Source organism: Desmodus rotundus, chromosome 1 (assembly GCF_022682495.2).
Source record: "Desmodus rotundus isolate HL8 chromosome 1, HLdesRot8A.1, whole genome shotgun sequence".
NCBI classification, from domain to species: Eukaryota; Metazoa; Chordata; class Mammalia; order Chiroptera; family Phyllostomidae; genus Desmodus; species Desmodus rotundus.
The window spans coordinates 125454128-125468346 of NC_071387.1; the positions used below are offsets into that span (position 1 = coordinate 125454128).

General features: G+C 37.4%; 1 protein-coding gene and 1 pseudogene across 1 annotated transcript in view; one reads left to right on the forward strand and one right to left on the reverse strand.

Moving 5' to 3' along the window:
* The window catches only part of HSD17B4 (hydroxysteroid 17-beta dehydrogenase 4), an 82627-nt gene that overhangs the window by 14998 nt on the left and 53410 nt on the right, over positions 1 to 14219 (forward strand). The window contains exons 4-8 of the mRNA XM_024571702.4: positions 381 to 440; positions 6862 to 6883; positions 6995 to 7041; positions 8679 to 8763; positions 12327 to 12514. Coding sequence (XP_024427470.2) covers positions 381 to 440; positions 6862 to 6883; positions 6995 to 7041; positions 8679 to 8763; positions 12327 to 12514 — 402 coding nt within the window. The remainder of the gene's footprint in view (positions 1 to 380; positions 441 to 6861; positions 6884 to 6994; positions 7042 to 8678; positions 8764 to 12326; positions 12515 to 14219) is intronic.
* Positions 1312 to 5100, reverse strand: LOC112315032 (tubulin alpha-1A chain-like; annotated as a pseudogene).

Genomic DNA, 14219 nt, shown 5'->3' on the forward strand with positions numbered 1-14219 from the left:
CAGTTTGTTGTTTAGACACATTTCACACACTGAATAGCCACGTGTGGTTAGCAGCTACAGCATTAGTGAGGAAATGGGACATTGTCATCTTCACAGACAGTGTTGTTTTAGATAGTATTTGCCAAATACTTCTCTTTCATCCCCTCTCCTTTATTTCCCTCCTTTTTTAATAGGTTAAAGTATTACCTTAGGGGCTAAATTTCTTTTGTGACATTAGATCACCTGTATTTTGATTTATGATGTGCCTGCACTATAAATGTATTTTTCTGGTAAACGAGTTCTGTTGAGTGAATAGTATTTGTCATGTCCTTTGATCTATAGTTTAGTGATCATTTTGAGAGACATTACTGAAGTTTTATACTAATTTCCTTCTCCCTCAGATTCAGTGGAAGCAGGAGAGAAGGTTGTGAAGACAGCACTGGATGCTTTTGGAAGAATAGGTGATGTTTCTTTGCATTTATAGTACTAACAGATCAGCTACTACTTTCTTAAAAACTCCCTTTCTTGATAATCAAGTGTTTAGATATGTTTTACAAATTGATTACATAATCTACCTTATTCCACAAAGGGCATGAGGTATGACAGTTTTTTATATATGTGTGTGTGTGTTGTTTGTTTTATATTTTTCTGCACTTAAGAGCTTTTAAAAAACTTATTCTCTAAGAATCCTTTATATAATAATTTAATTATACCCCCGATGCATTTATAAAATAAAACATAAATCAGTGTTTGGCAATAGAGGACCCAGTGGAATCCTTTGGATAATTATAGTGATTTAAATTAAAATGATTCAATGTGTTGCAAATTAATTAAGATGAATTACATACAGTTGACCCTTGAAACAGTGTAGGGGCTCAGGGTGCTGACATGTCACGCAGTTGTAAATCCATGTGTGACTTTCGACTCCCCAAAAACTTAACTGCTGGTAGTCCACTGTGTACCAGGTGCCTTACTGATAATATAAGTAGTCAATTAACATTAATTTGCATGTTATATGTATTATATACTGTATTTTTATAATGAAGTAAGCTAGAGAAAAGCAAATGTTAAGAAAATCGTTAGAGAAAACACATTTATAGTACTGTACCGTATTTATTGATATTGTAAGTTTGTGTCATGTGTATAGAAGATGAATTGTCTGTCAGTACCCACATTAATTTCATCTTATACAAAACACTGTAAATATTAAATGTATTATGAACACTAGACATCAAAAATGAAAAGATAATGTGAAAGAAATTCACACTTGCAGGTAAAAAGATTCATGCATTGACAATGAAGAAGTAGTAATATGATTTCTTTTTAGCGTAATTGATAGTGGGACTTCAGTGTACCCTCGCCTGTAGACTACGGAATGAATAGTTGTAAGATTTTTATGGCATACAGCATTAGTTATATTCATAATACACTATTTGAAATGTTATGTTTTTTAAAAAGCACTTACCTCTGATCATAGGCTGATACACAGTTTCTCCAATTATGAGAGAGAGCCATACTTGAAGGTGATGTAATTCTTCAAAGCAAAGTGATAAAATAGTAAGAAAATTAACACCTTATTAATTTCATATTAAATATCGCTCACCTTATGCCTATGTCAGGACAGGTTATCCATTTCATGCAAGTCTTGCATACAGTGTTCTGTGTGACACAAAAATGTCTCATGCGGTTCTTGCCATATATTTTTACACAGACACATATACAACAGATACGTTTATTAACTGTATGGCATGATGACTATTTACTGTCCATTAAGTAAGTGAAAGTGAGCCGTCAGGAAGGTCTTCATCGTCATCCTCATGCTGAGCAGACTGAGGAGGCGGGGTTGGTCTTGCAGCCGAAGGGGTGACTGAGGCGGGAGAGGTGGAGGAGGTGGGAGGGAAGGCAGGAGAGGCAGGCACACTCAGTGTAACTTCACGGAAATACATCATCATTTCTGTCTAACTGTTTTGCAGTTACATTTTTAAAAAAATGTTTCTATATGTACCATCTTTCTTCCAACATTTGCTTTAGTTTTCAGTGCTCATGTAATTTACGACATGGTGTCGTAAAAGGAGTCAAAAGCAATCTTGAATAATCAGTACCCTTCTGCCAGGCTGTCTGATGTCAGTTTGTTTTCTGGCACCGCTTTTTCTATGTCTTCTTCCTCGTTGTCTGGCGCTGGGTCAGAAGCACTCATCTTCGTGAAGTCGTCTTTGCTAATTCCTCTGGTGTGGTGTCTGTTAGCTCTTGAATTTCTCCAAGATCCATGTCTTGAAATCCTCCCCCGCCCCACACCTTTTCTTGCCATATCCCCAATCTTTCTCATGATTTCCTTGATTGGCTGTATTGTAAATCCTGTGAAGTCTTGCACAACATCTGCATGCGGTTTTCTCCAGTGGGCTTTATTGTTTTGGGCTTGAGGCTTTCAACAGCTTTCTCTTTAACAACGATGGCATCTTCAATGGTGTAATCCTTCCAGACCTTCATGCTGTTCTCTCCGTTGGGATTTTCTTCTATAGCATTGACAATTCTTTCCATAGAGTACTAGGTATAATGAGCCCTACACATTTAGACATGGTGTTAAGGAGCAAGTACACTGTTTTAGTGAGTTCACTGTTGAACTCGTGGGATTCTCTGTAGTGAAGGGCATTATCCAGTATTCAAAGAACTTTGAAAGTCACTCCCTTACTGGCAAGATACTTCTTGACTTCAGGGAGAAAGTGTTGTTGAACCAATCCAGAAAAAGGTTTCTCATTGTCCAGGCCTTCTTGTTGTACAACAAAAAGACTGGCTGGTGGTGTTTATCTTTTCCCTTCACGGGTTGGGGTTTAGCAGCTCCTGATGCCCGACTGCATTTGTGCAAAACAGTAGTTAGCTATCCCTTCCTCCCTCAAATTACGGCACTCATTTCTTTTCCTTACTAATAAATATCTTTTGTGGCATTTATTTTTTCCAGAATAGAGCACTTTCATTTGCATAAAACCCTGTTCAGGCAGAAAGCCTTTTTTCTTGGTGATTTTCTTAATGGTATCTGGGAATTTGTTTGCTGCCTCTTGGTCAGCAGAAGCCGCTTCTTCCATTATGTTGAAGTTTTTAAAGCCAAACCTCTTTCTAAAATTATCAAACCTTCTTATTCTGGCATTAAATTCTCCAGATTTAGATCCTTCATCTTCCTTTTGCGTTAAGTTGCCATACAGTGAGTTTGCTTTTTCTCAAGTTGTGTTAGTATCTGTAGCCACGCCTTTCTCACAGCGGCCCTGCACCCACATAAAAGCTGTGTTTATAATAGGAGATAAAAAACTACTTCACGAAATGTGTGCAGTGTTCATGACAGCCAGCATAGCTATGATAGCTTCATGAATTTCCTTTTTTTTTTACAATGGTCCTTAGTCTGGATTCATTCATCTTGAAATGCAGGCAACCGCAGTTAGAGCTCTCAATATATGGTACGTATTAAGCAATTCAACTTTTTTAAAAACAAATTTAAGACAGGGAATACTTTATTGAGACCCATCAGAGAAAGGGACAGGTTGGGTCTGTAGTAACAAAGCATTGTGTTTTAAAGCGTAGACCAGTAATTGTATATTAGAGTATACACTGCTACATACAAATTAATTGATCAGACCACAGCTTTTTACTGTTTAAAACAGAACAAGCATCCCCATAAAAGCAGCACCTTTGTGAAATTTTAACTTTATTCTTCTTCCTGATTTTGTCCCTCCACAGAATCCACATAATCCTTCTCAGGGGCAGCCATATCCTCTGGGCCCCAGAAAAGTCCCCTTCCTCCATGCCCTCACCCGCGTTGCCCTGGACAGAGGCACACTTGGCGTATATCAGGTCACAGTGCGGTCCAGGCGAGCCCAGGCCTCAGCAATAGCTGTGGTGTTGTTGTGCGGCACGCACACAGTGCCCTGTACTTTGGCCAGGTCTCCACTCATACCCACAGTGGTAGGCTGCTAATTAATGTCAACTTCGAAGCCAGTGGGGCACTAGTCCACAAACTGGGTGGTACGCCTGGTCTTGATGGTGGCAACAGCACCGACATGTTTGGGAACCATGTCACCTAGATACAACAGGCAGCAAGCCATATATTTACCGTGGTGAGGGTCACATTTCACCATCTGTTTTGCTGGCTCAAGGCACACATTGGTGATGTCTGCTACAGAAAGCTGTCCACGGCAGGCTTTCTCAGCAGGGATGGCAGGGGCATATGTGGCTAGAGGGAAGTCAATGCAGGGAAAGTGCACCAGGTTGCTCTGAAATTTGGTCAGATCAACATTCAGGGCTCCCTTCAAACCTCAAGGAATCAGTGATGGAGGCTACAATTTGACCTATCAGCCTATTTAGATTAGTATAGGTTGGGCACTGAATATTGAGGTTTCTATGACAGATATTGTAGTTGGCCCTGTTATCAACTGTGAAGGCACAGAGTGCTCGAGCAAGGGTGGTGTAGGTATTGAGGATGGAGTTGTGGGGTTTCAACTACAGCTGTGGGAACCTGGGGTGCTAGGTAAATGGAGAACTCCAGCTCGGACATCTTGCCATATTCATCAGACATTCCATCAGTGGGGAGGTAAAGCCAGAGCCAGTTCCCCCACCAAAGCTGTGAAAACCCAAGAAACCCTGAAGACCTGTGCCCTGCTTGGCTGGTTTCTGAATTCTGACTAAGACAAGATTAGTAATCTTTTTACAATGGTGTAGTACCCATGTACTTAGTTATTGGCAGCATCTTCCTTGACTGTGATGAGCTGCTCAGGGTGAGAGAGCTGATGGTGGGTGCCAGTACAAACCACGTCAGTGGCGGTGGGTTTCAGGTCCATATGCCGGCCAGCACCTGTCTCATTGAAGAAGGTGTTGGAGTCATCTCGCCACCCCCATTCCCCCCACAATGGTCTTGTTACTTGGCATCTCATCTGGCCATCAGGCTGCATGACATATTCCAGGCAGTAGAGCTCCCAGTAGGCATTGCCAATCTGGACATCAGCCTGGCCAGTGTGCGTGGAGCTGCACTCACACGTGGTTGCTGCTTTGCGGCTGCCAGAGGATGGCAGACCAGAAGAGAGGTTTATTTTTACACGTCGACTCTTAGGCAGTTGCTGTAAGAGAACCTGCTCGGCTTTTTCTTACAATGTCATGACTTTTTGCTGCTGCTTAGGAGCACTTCCAGCGTCAGTAGTAGCACTTTGTATGGGTTCCATGGTGTTACTCAGGTTTACAGGATTGCACTGAGAAATGAAAAATGCAGGAGAACCGTGAGAAATCACTTTTTACTTCTGCATGCGGTTTGCTGAAGAGAGGAACTTCTCGTGTGGAGCGATGAGCACCACATGGCATTTTAAGCTGATAGTTGCAACACGTGAGCTCATGCAGTAGCAACAGGAGGTAGCTAGAAAATTATTACAGTAATACAGTATGTACTACAGTTAATCTTATGCAGTTATTTAGTACTGCATGTTTTTTATTTTAAAAATTTTATTGTATTTTTCCATTACCATTTATCTCCCGATGCCTCCTCTCCCGCTGCAGTCACCACACTGTTGTGCATGTCTATGAGTCCTCCTTTCTCGCTTGACTCCTCCGCCCTCTAACCCCCCCGAGCTGTCAGCCTGCTCTCCATCTGTGAGTCTGTGTCCATTTTGCTTGTTAGTTCAGTTTGTTCATTAGATTCCACATATGAGTGAGATCATATGGTATTTGTCTTTCTCTGACTGGCTTGAACATAATACTCCGTTTTTACAATTGTTTACATTTCTCTCCTGTGAATGGTGGCATGTATGGTCTGTGTGCATATTTTGATAAATTTCAACTTTTTGTAATAGACTTGCATATATTTTTTGGTAATGATAAAATAGACTACTAGTATCTACATATATTTTATGTATTTTGACATACCCTTTTCTTAAATTTTTTTGATTTTCTAGGTTATGTGGTTTGTCTACAAGTTTTTTGAAAATTGTTTCAAATCTCCAAAAACTTTTCTAATGTATCTATTGAAACAAATTCACATATAAGTGGACCCATGCAGTTCAAGGGTCAACTTGAATAAAGTTGCATTAAAAAAAACCCTTCATTTTTAAGAAGCATTCCCAATGTATTGTTTAGTGCACTTTTCTCTAGATAATCTTCCTGGTTTAGTTCTGCACATTTTAAATAAGATATTAATTATTGAATTCCAGAGAGAAACCTTACTGCAGCCCAAAATACTTACATTCTGAAAAACATTAACTTTTTTGTAGTTTGAATGTACTCCCCCCTTTTTCTTGTCTAGCATGTTTAATTTTCTAGTCATGTTTGGTTGAGCTTATAAGAGACATTTTGCAAGTAAATTTTGCAGGGATAGAGACCACACAGATGTGAGGTCATGGGGTGAAAATAGATATGTAATGGTGGTTCGCCTTAAAAAATATAATTTATTTTCTTAAGAAGAATACAGTTATGTGTTTCTGACTCTTAATGTTTTCTTTCTGGGTTTTTGACTTTTGAGTGGCAAAAAAAATATCTTTAATCTTTTAACTTTCTGTGTGAATTTTGAGATTAAATGGGAAATGACTTATGGTTAGGAGTGAATTCTAAGAACCTAAGAGTTGCGCTATAGCTAATTCTGTAAATAAGATGGTAGAATTTCAGCAGAAGGAAGGGTAGAATATGTAAGTTTGAGAGCAAAGCACCAATATAAGATGATAGTTGTTGTGGTTTTATGAATCAGAAATTTTTTTTGCTATAAATATAGAATTTTCTCTTGATAGCACTGTTCACCAATTATATATACATGTTTCCTTGGCAACCCCCCCCCCAATTTTTGAAATAAATGTAATTCAAGCAAATGCAAATTAATAGACTTGCTTATATATTTCTGACTTTCATCTTTTTATATTGTAGATGTTGTGGTTAACAATGCTGGGTGAGTATTTCTTTTTTCATTTTTAGTTAAGTAACCTGCATGCAAGGTTTTTTGTTTTTGTTTTTAAAATGTATGCTCCCTGCTTCCCTAACTGATGTATCATTTTTTTAGAATTCTGAGGGACCGTTCCTTTAGTAGAATAAGTGATGAAGACTGGGGTAAGTTTTTAATATATGTCTCTGTGGAACATACCTATCAATTTAGCCTTTTAGTATTTGATAAATTTGTATATTTAAGTTAAAACTTACTTTTATCTACTTTTGCACATGTAAGTGATGATGAGTAAGCTTTATAACTGAAAATTGTGGTACTTGGAAGTAGCGTATTTTTTTTAACATCTGAGAAATTTTAAAAAAATCAGTTGCCAGAAGTTATTCAGAAGGATTTTGTGCCTTTCATTTGTTTCCCTCTTTTTTTCCTTGAGAGCTCGGCATCATTTTATAGCAGTATCAACTCTTTCTAACAGCCTGTAGCATGCTTATCTGGCTGTGTGATTCTTATTTCAAAATCAATAGCCAAATATGGAAGAGAGCCTGGGGCACTAAAAATGATGGAGACCTTCATATTGGGTGGGGAGAACCTAGATGTAATTTTGAAGCCTCTAATAATTAGGAAATTTTTCCTTAGGAATGCCATGTTGGAAAGACTGAGTTTACATAATGAACAAGTCATAGTTATGAAAAAAATTATTTTTCTGTTTGCTCATCTTACTTTGCCCTTACTTTCATTGGCCATCAGAACTAAAACAATGGGGACAGACAGTGGCTTGCATGATAACTGAGTTGAATTATATCATTGTTTATAGTGTGTGTTTCTGGGGAGTATTGCCAGAGTTCTTTTGGAAGAAGCAAAATATCTTTGTGCCTTAGAGTTAAGCAAAGAAGGGCTTTTAGTTTCCTCTTCCCTTGTAGGAATTGGGGTACAAAACAAGCCAGGAAAGATAAGATTTGTTGGCAAAGCGGGGGCTTATCTTGGCGCTTTCCTTTGAGCTCTGGTAGAGCTTGGATGTTTCTTCCTCTGGTTTTATCCTAAGCTCACCACTTCTAACCACCTCTCCCCCCTTCTATTCCTGTTTTCACCCTTACATTATTCTTCTAATATACACATGAAAACATTTGATGAGGCCCCAGATTGAAACAAAAATAAGTAAGAATGGTTAAAAAATAATTAAAATAATCAAATGAAATATAAATAAATTGTGTTAAAAATTAAACCTAGAGGGTTTTGTCTATCTGAATAATTCTCCAGGTTTTCTATTCATTAGATTAATAGCCCTAAGAACAGATAAGCTTCTTTCTCTTCCTCCCTTTTTCCCTCTCCATGCCCCTCCTTCCCCTATTTTCTAACCTACATCTCCCAGTCTCCCTAACTCATTTGCAAACCCTGGGAAAAAGGGATATAATGATGTACTGAGCATTTTGTAAATATTTTTCAATGATGAACTATGTGGTTTATGATTATGCTTTAATGTTTGTATTGAGTCCCAACTATATTTGTGAAATTTTTGGATATTTGTATTAGTGAATTTTTATATAAAGTAGGCATAAATTAAAGGTGGCATTATATTCAGTTATATATAGGGACTTCAATAATTTTATCATAAATTATAGGCAAAACATATGAACTATTGATTGGTTTCAAAATTGGAATAAAAGCAAAAATACTCAGAGAGTGGTGTGACAATAGTTGAATGTTGCTATAAAGTAAGTAAGTAAGTCATTGCTTACATTCATTCTGAGACATGTTGATTGGAATTTTTGACAGAGTATTTAATGAAAATAATTTCTTAATTCAGATATAATCCATAGAGTTCATTTGCGGGGCTCATTCCAAGTGACCCGGGCAGCATGGGATCACATGAAGAAACAGAATTTTGGAAGGTAGAGTTGCATGTGGCTTTCAGGGGGGATTAGAGATGTGTGTGGGTTCTTGTGTACAGGGAATGATGATTGCTTTGATGTTGAGGAAAATATCTTCAGATATGTGTAGGCTTAGGCTTTTTAAATGTAGCTTTGGCCCATACCTGCTCATTAAATTGGCCATTTAGTTACAGATTAGCTGAGCTGGACAGCTTTAAATTTTTCACCTCCTACTTTTATTTTTTTTTCTTCACAGTTTTTAAATTGTTCTTCAAGTACAGTTGTCTCCATTCCACCCCCCCCCACTACTCCTCCCCACTCCAGCCATCCCCACCTCCCACCCTCGATCCTACCCCCCTGCCTTTGGCTTTGTCCATGTGTCCTTTATACATGTTCCTGACAACCCTCCCCTTTTTCCCCCCATTAACCCCTCTCACCTCCCCTCTGGTTACTGTCAGTTTGTTTTTAATTTCAATGTCTCTGGTTATATTTTGCTTGCTTGTTTGTTTTGTTGATTAGGTTACACTTATAGGTGAGATCATATGGTATTTGTCTTTCACTGCCTGGCTTATTTCATTTAGCATAATGCTCTCCAGTTCCATCCATGTTGTTGCAAAGGGTAGGAGCTCCTCCTTTCTGTCTGCTGTATAGTATTCCATTGTGTAAATGTACCACAGTTTTTTGATACATTCATTTACTGATGGGCATTTAGGTTGCTTCCAGCATTTGGCTATTGTAAATTGTACTGTTATGAACATTGGGGTGCATAGGTTCTTTTGAATTGGTGTTTCAGGATTCTTAGGGTATAGTCCCAGTGGTGGAATTGCTGGGTCAAAAGACAGTTCCATTTCTGGTTTTCTGAGGAAGTTCCATACTGTTTTCCACAGTGGCTGCACCAGTCCACATTCCCACCAACAGTGCACTAGGGTTCCCTTTTCTCCACAACCTTGCCAGCACTTGGTGTTTGTTGATTTGTTTATGATGGCCATTCTGATCCATATGAAGTGGTATCTCATTGTGGTTTTAATTGGCATCTCTCTGATGGCTAGTGATGCTGAGCATCCTTTCATACATCTCTGGGCCATCTGTATATCCTTCTTGAAAAAATGTCTGTTCAGGTCCTTTGCCCATTTTTTAATTGGATTATTTGTCTTTCTGGAGTGGAGTCATGTGAGTTCTTTATATATTTTGGAGATCAAACTGTTTTCCGAGGTATCATTTGCAAATATATTTTCCCATGCTGTTGGTTCCCTTTTCATTTTGCTGATGTTTTCTTTAGCCATGCAAAAGCTTTTTATTTTGATGAAGGCCTATTTGTTTATTCTTTCCTTTAGTCACTTGCCCTAGGGGATACATTGGTGAAAATATCGCTGCATGGAATATCTGAGATTTTCCTGCCTATGTTCTCCTCTAGGACTTTTATGGTGTCATGACTTATATTTAAGTCTTTTATCCATCTCAAGTTTATTTTCGTATGTGGTATAAGTTGGTGGTCAAGTTTCATTTTTTTACATGTAGCTGTCCAGATCCCCCAACACCATTTGTTGAAGAGGCTATTTTTACTCCATTTTATGCTTCTTCCCCCTTTGTCAAATATTAATTGACCATAAAGACTTGGGTTTATTTCTGGGCTCCTTGTTCCACTGATCTGTGTGTCTGTTCTTATGCCAGTACCAGGCTGTTTTGATTACAGTGGCCTTGTAATATAGTTTGATATTAGGTATTGTGATCCATCCTACTTTGTTCTTCTCTCTCAAAATTGCTGTGGCTATTTGGGGTCGTTTATGGTTGTATATAGAACAAACATTTTTGAATCTATAAATTGCTTTGGGTAGTATCGACATTTTTGATGATGTTAATTCTTCCAGTGAATGAATATAATACATGCTTCCATTTGTTTGCATCTTCCTTAATTTCTTTCTTCTATGTTGTGTAGTTTTTGAGTACAGGTCTTTTACCTCTTTGGTTAGGTTTATTCCTAGGTACTTTATTTTTCTTGTTGCTATATTAAATGGGATTCTCTTTTCTGATTTCTATTTCTGATATTTCATTGTTGGTATACAAAAATGCCTTTGATTTCTGAATATTGGTATCCTTCTGTTTTGCCAAATTCACTTATTAGGTCGAGTACTTTTTTGGTGGGGTCTATAGGATTTTCTATGTACACTATCATGTCATCTGCCAACAATGACAGTTTTGCTTCCTCCTTTTCAATTTGGATGCCTTTAATTTCTTTTTCTTGTCTGATTGCTGTGGTTAGGACTTCCAATACTATGTTGAATAGGAGTGGTGAAAGTGAATATCCTTGTCCTGTTCCTGATGTTAGTGGGAAAGCTTTTAGTTTTTTCCCATTAAGTATGATATTGGCTGTAGGTCTCTCATATATGGCCTTTATTATATGGAGGAATGCTTCCTCTATTCCCACTTTGCTGAATGTTTTTATCATAAATGGGTTTTATACCCTATGAAATGCCTTTTCCACATCTGTTGCTATGATCATGTTTGTTTATGTGATGTATTACATTTATTGATTTGTGAATTGTACCATCCTTGCATCCCTGGGATGAATCCCACTTGTCATGGTATATGATCTTTTTAATATATTGCTGGATGTGCTTTGTCAATATTTTGTTGAGGATTTTAGCATCTATGTCTATCAGTGATAATCGGCCTGAAGTTTTCTTTGTTCTGTCTTTATCTGGCTTCATCAAAAGAGTGTGGGAGTCTTCCCTCATCTTGGATTTTTGGGAATAGTCTGTGAAGGATAGGGGTTAGCTGTTCCTTAAATGTTTTGTGAAATTCTGCTGTGAGACTCTCCAGTCCAGGGCTTATGTGTGCCAGGAGGCTTTTGATTACTGCTTCAATTTCGTGAGCTGTTACTGTTCTGTTTGGGCTTTTTCTGCTGTTCTGATATTTTAGTAGTACAAACATTGAGGACTTACCTGTACTTTATTCTCTAACCAAAATATCATTTCGTGTATCCACTGACCAGCGGGGGAGAGATGAATGGCTGTTTCCTGCTAGTTGGTACTTGTGAGACATGCGTCAATCTTTAAAAACTGTTTAGGAAACTGTAGGACTCTCATGGTTGTGTCTGTGTGAGTGACTCAGAACGTGGTAGAGTTTGAGAGTAAGATTGGGTCAGAATATAAGTTGACATTGTTTAAATATGAGACATTTAATGTTATCCAGAAAGAGAGAGGATCACAGTGGTGAGGACTAAAGAATTAGAGTTGCTTTATCTAATATTTATTACTAAAATTTTAACATATATTGCCAGTTTATTTTGTTTTAAATATTTATTGTTGTTTTCAATAAATAACAATGTACATTCTTACACTTAACTTTATTTAGTTCTGACCAGGGACTCTTTTAAAAACAGTTAAATCTTGTATTTGAAGTTTGAGAGATTACTTTCATTATTAATATTATTTTAGATATATGAATCATGACTATAAGAACCTAAGACAGTATACAAAGTTGTTTTTGATAGGTGTAATAGTACTGAAAAGAAAATAAAGACATAGAGTTGCAACATTATCAGCTCAGAAAAGGTGACATTGGGGGATTGATTTTCTGTTTAGGATCATCATGACTTCGTCGGCTGCAGGAGTATATGGCAACTTTGGCCAGGCGAATTACAGTGCTGCAAAGCTGGGTCTTCTGGGCCTTTCAAATACTCTCGCACTTGAAGGCAAGAAATACAACATTCATTGTAACACTATTGCCCCTACTGCTGGATCACGGTTGACCCAGACTGTCTTGCCTGAAGGTAAGTAGCTTAGATTTTTTTCAGTATTATTACCCACAAATCTTCATGGGTAATAAATGGAACAGCAAATCAATTGTTTCTCTCTCTCTCTCTCGCTCATCAATCAATTAAAACAAACATTATCTCACACAGTTTTGGGGGGATCGGGAGTCTTCAGTGGCATAGCTGGGAACTTGTGGTCCTGAGTGTCTAATGAGGTCTTAATGAAAATGTTGCTGGGACTCCAGCCATTTGAAATCTTGTCTGGGTCAGAGGGTCCACTTCCAGGCTCACACGCGCGTGACAGTTACCAAGAGGCCAACGTTCCTTCCTTGAGATGTTAGTTTCTCGTCACGTGGGTTTTTCCACAGGACTGCTCTTGATATAGCAGCTCGCTTCTCAAGAGCTAATAATTTGAAAGAGAGACAGCAATCAAGATATAAGTTGAGGTATCTTTTAATTTTAGAAGTGATATACTGTCAATTTTATCCTATTATGTTGGTCACAGAGAGCAATCCTGGTATGCTGTGGGAGGGGGCTATAAAAAGGGACGAATGAGAGAAGATGGGGATCGTTGGGGCCGTCTTGAAGACAAGCTGTCATGCAACCCTAAAATTGGGGCGTTACCAATTACTTGGCATGTATCTTTTTCATCCTTTATCACAACCTCTTTGCTTGCCCAAGACGTAATCACTTAAAATGATCGGTTTTCATTTCCTTACTACTTTTTCCTTTAAAAATATTAAATATTAATTAAAATATTTTAAAAATAATAAATACATGGCTAAAACTATTGTGGGCTTGCTCATTTTGATACTAATAAAATCATAACGTACTGCATTTTTGAGGAGGAATTATTCTTTTTTTCACACAATGTTATGGTTCTAAGATTAATTTTTATTATGTATGCCTGTAGTTCACTAATTTTTTAAAATACATTTTATTGATTATGCTATTACAGTTGTCCCATATTTTCTCCCCTTTACTTGCCTCTGCCTTGTAACCCCACTCCCACCATCATTCCTCCACCTTAGTTCATGTCCGTGGGTCATACATATACGTTCTTTGGCTTCTCCATTTCCCATACTATTCTTAACCTCTCCTTTTCTATTTCTTTCTTACCTAAGATACCATATTTTGCCATGTATAATACACATTTTTTTGCCCAAATTTTTGAGGGGAAAATAAGGAGGCGCATTATATGTGGATAGTACTAATTCCACATCTATATAAATGTTCTTAATTCTTTTACTTATGCTTATGTGTTAAAAATATAACTCTAGAAAGCAATAATGATATCCATATGAATATAGTAATTGGTTTTGTCTCTAAATATAAAAAAATAAAAATTAAAATGAAAGATTTTTTTCCTGAAAGTTTGGGTCAAAAACGTGGATGCACATTATATACAGCAAAATACAGTAAATAACCATTTCCAAATTTGTTTTATCATGAAATTTGAGTTGGCTGGAGTGTCCCTTTGGTTTTCTCCTAATGCTTATAATAGAGAGTGGAGAACATTTACCATTAGGTATTTTTCATATTGGAGAGCTTTTAGAAGCTATAAAGTAAAAAGTTTTTGAAGCTGCTCTTTAATTTACAGGGACTATAAATATCATCTTTGCTTCTTTAGCCTATTAATATAAAATTATATTTTGTCATTTCACAATTAAAGTTTGCAGTTGTTTGATTCTTTAAGATTATCAAGTTTATTAACAAATTGGAT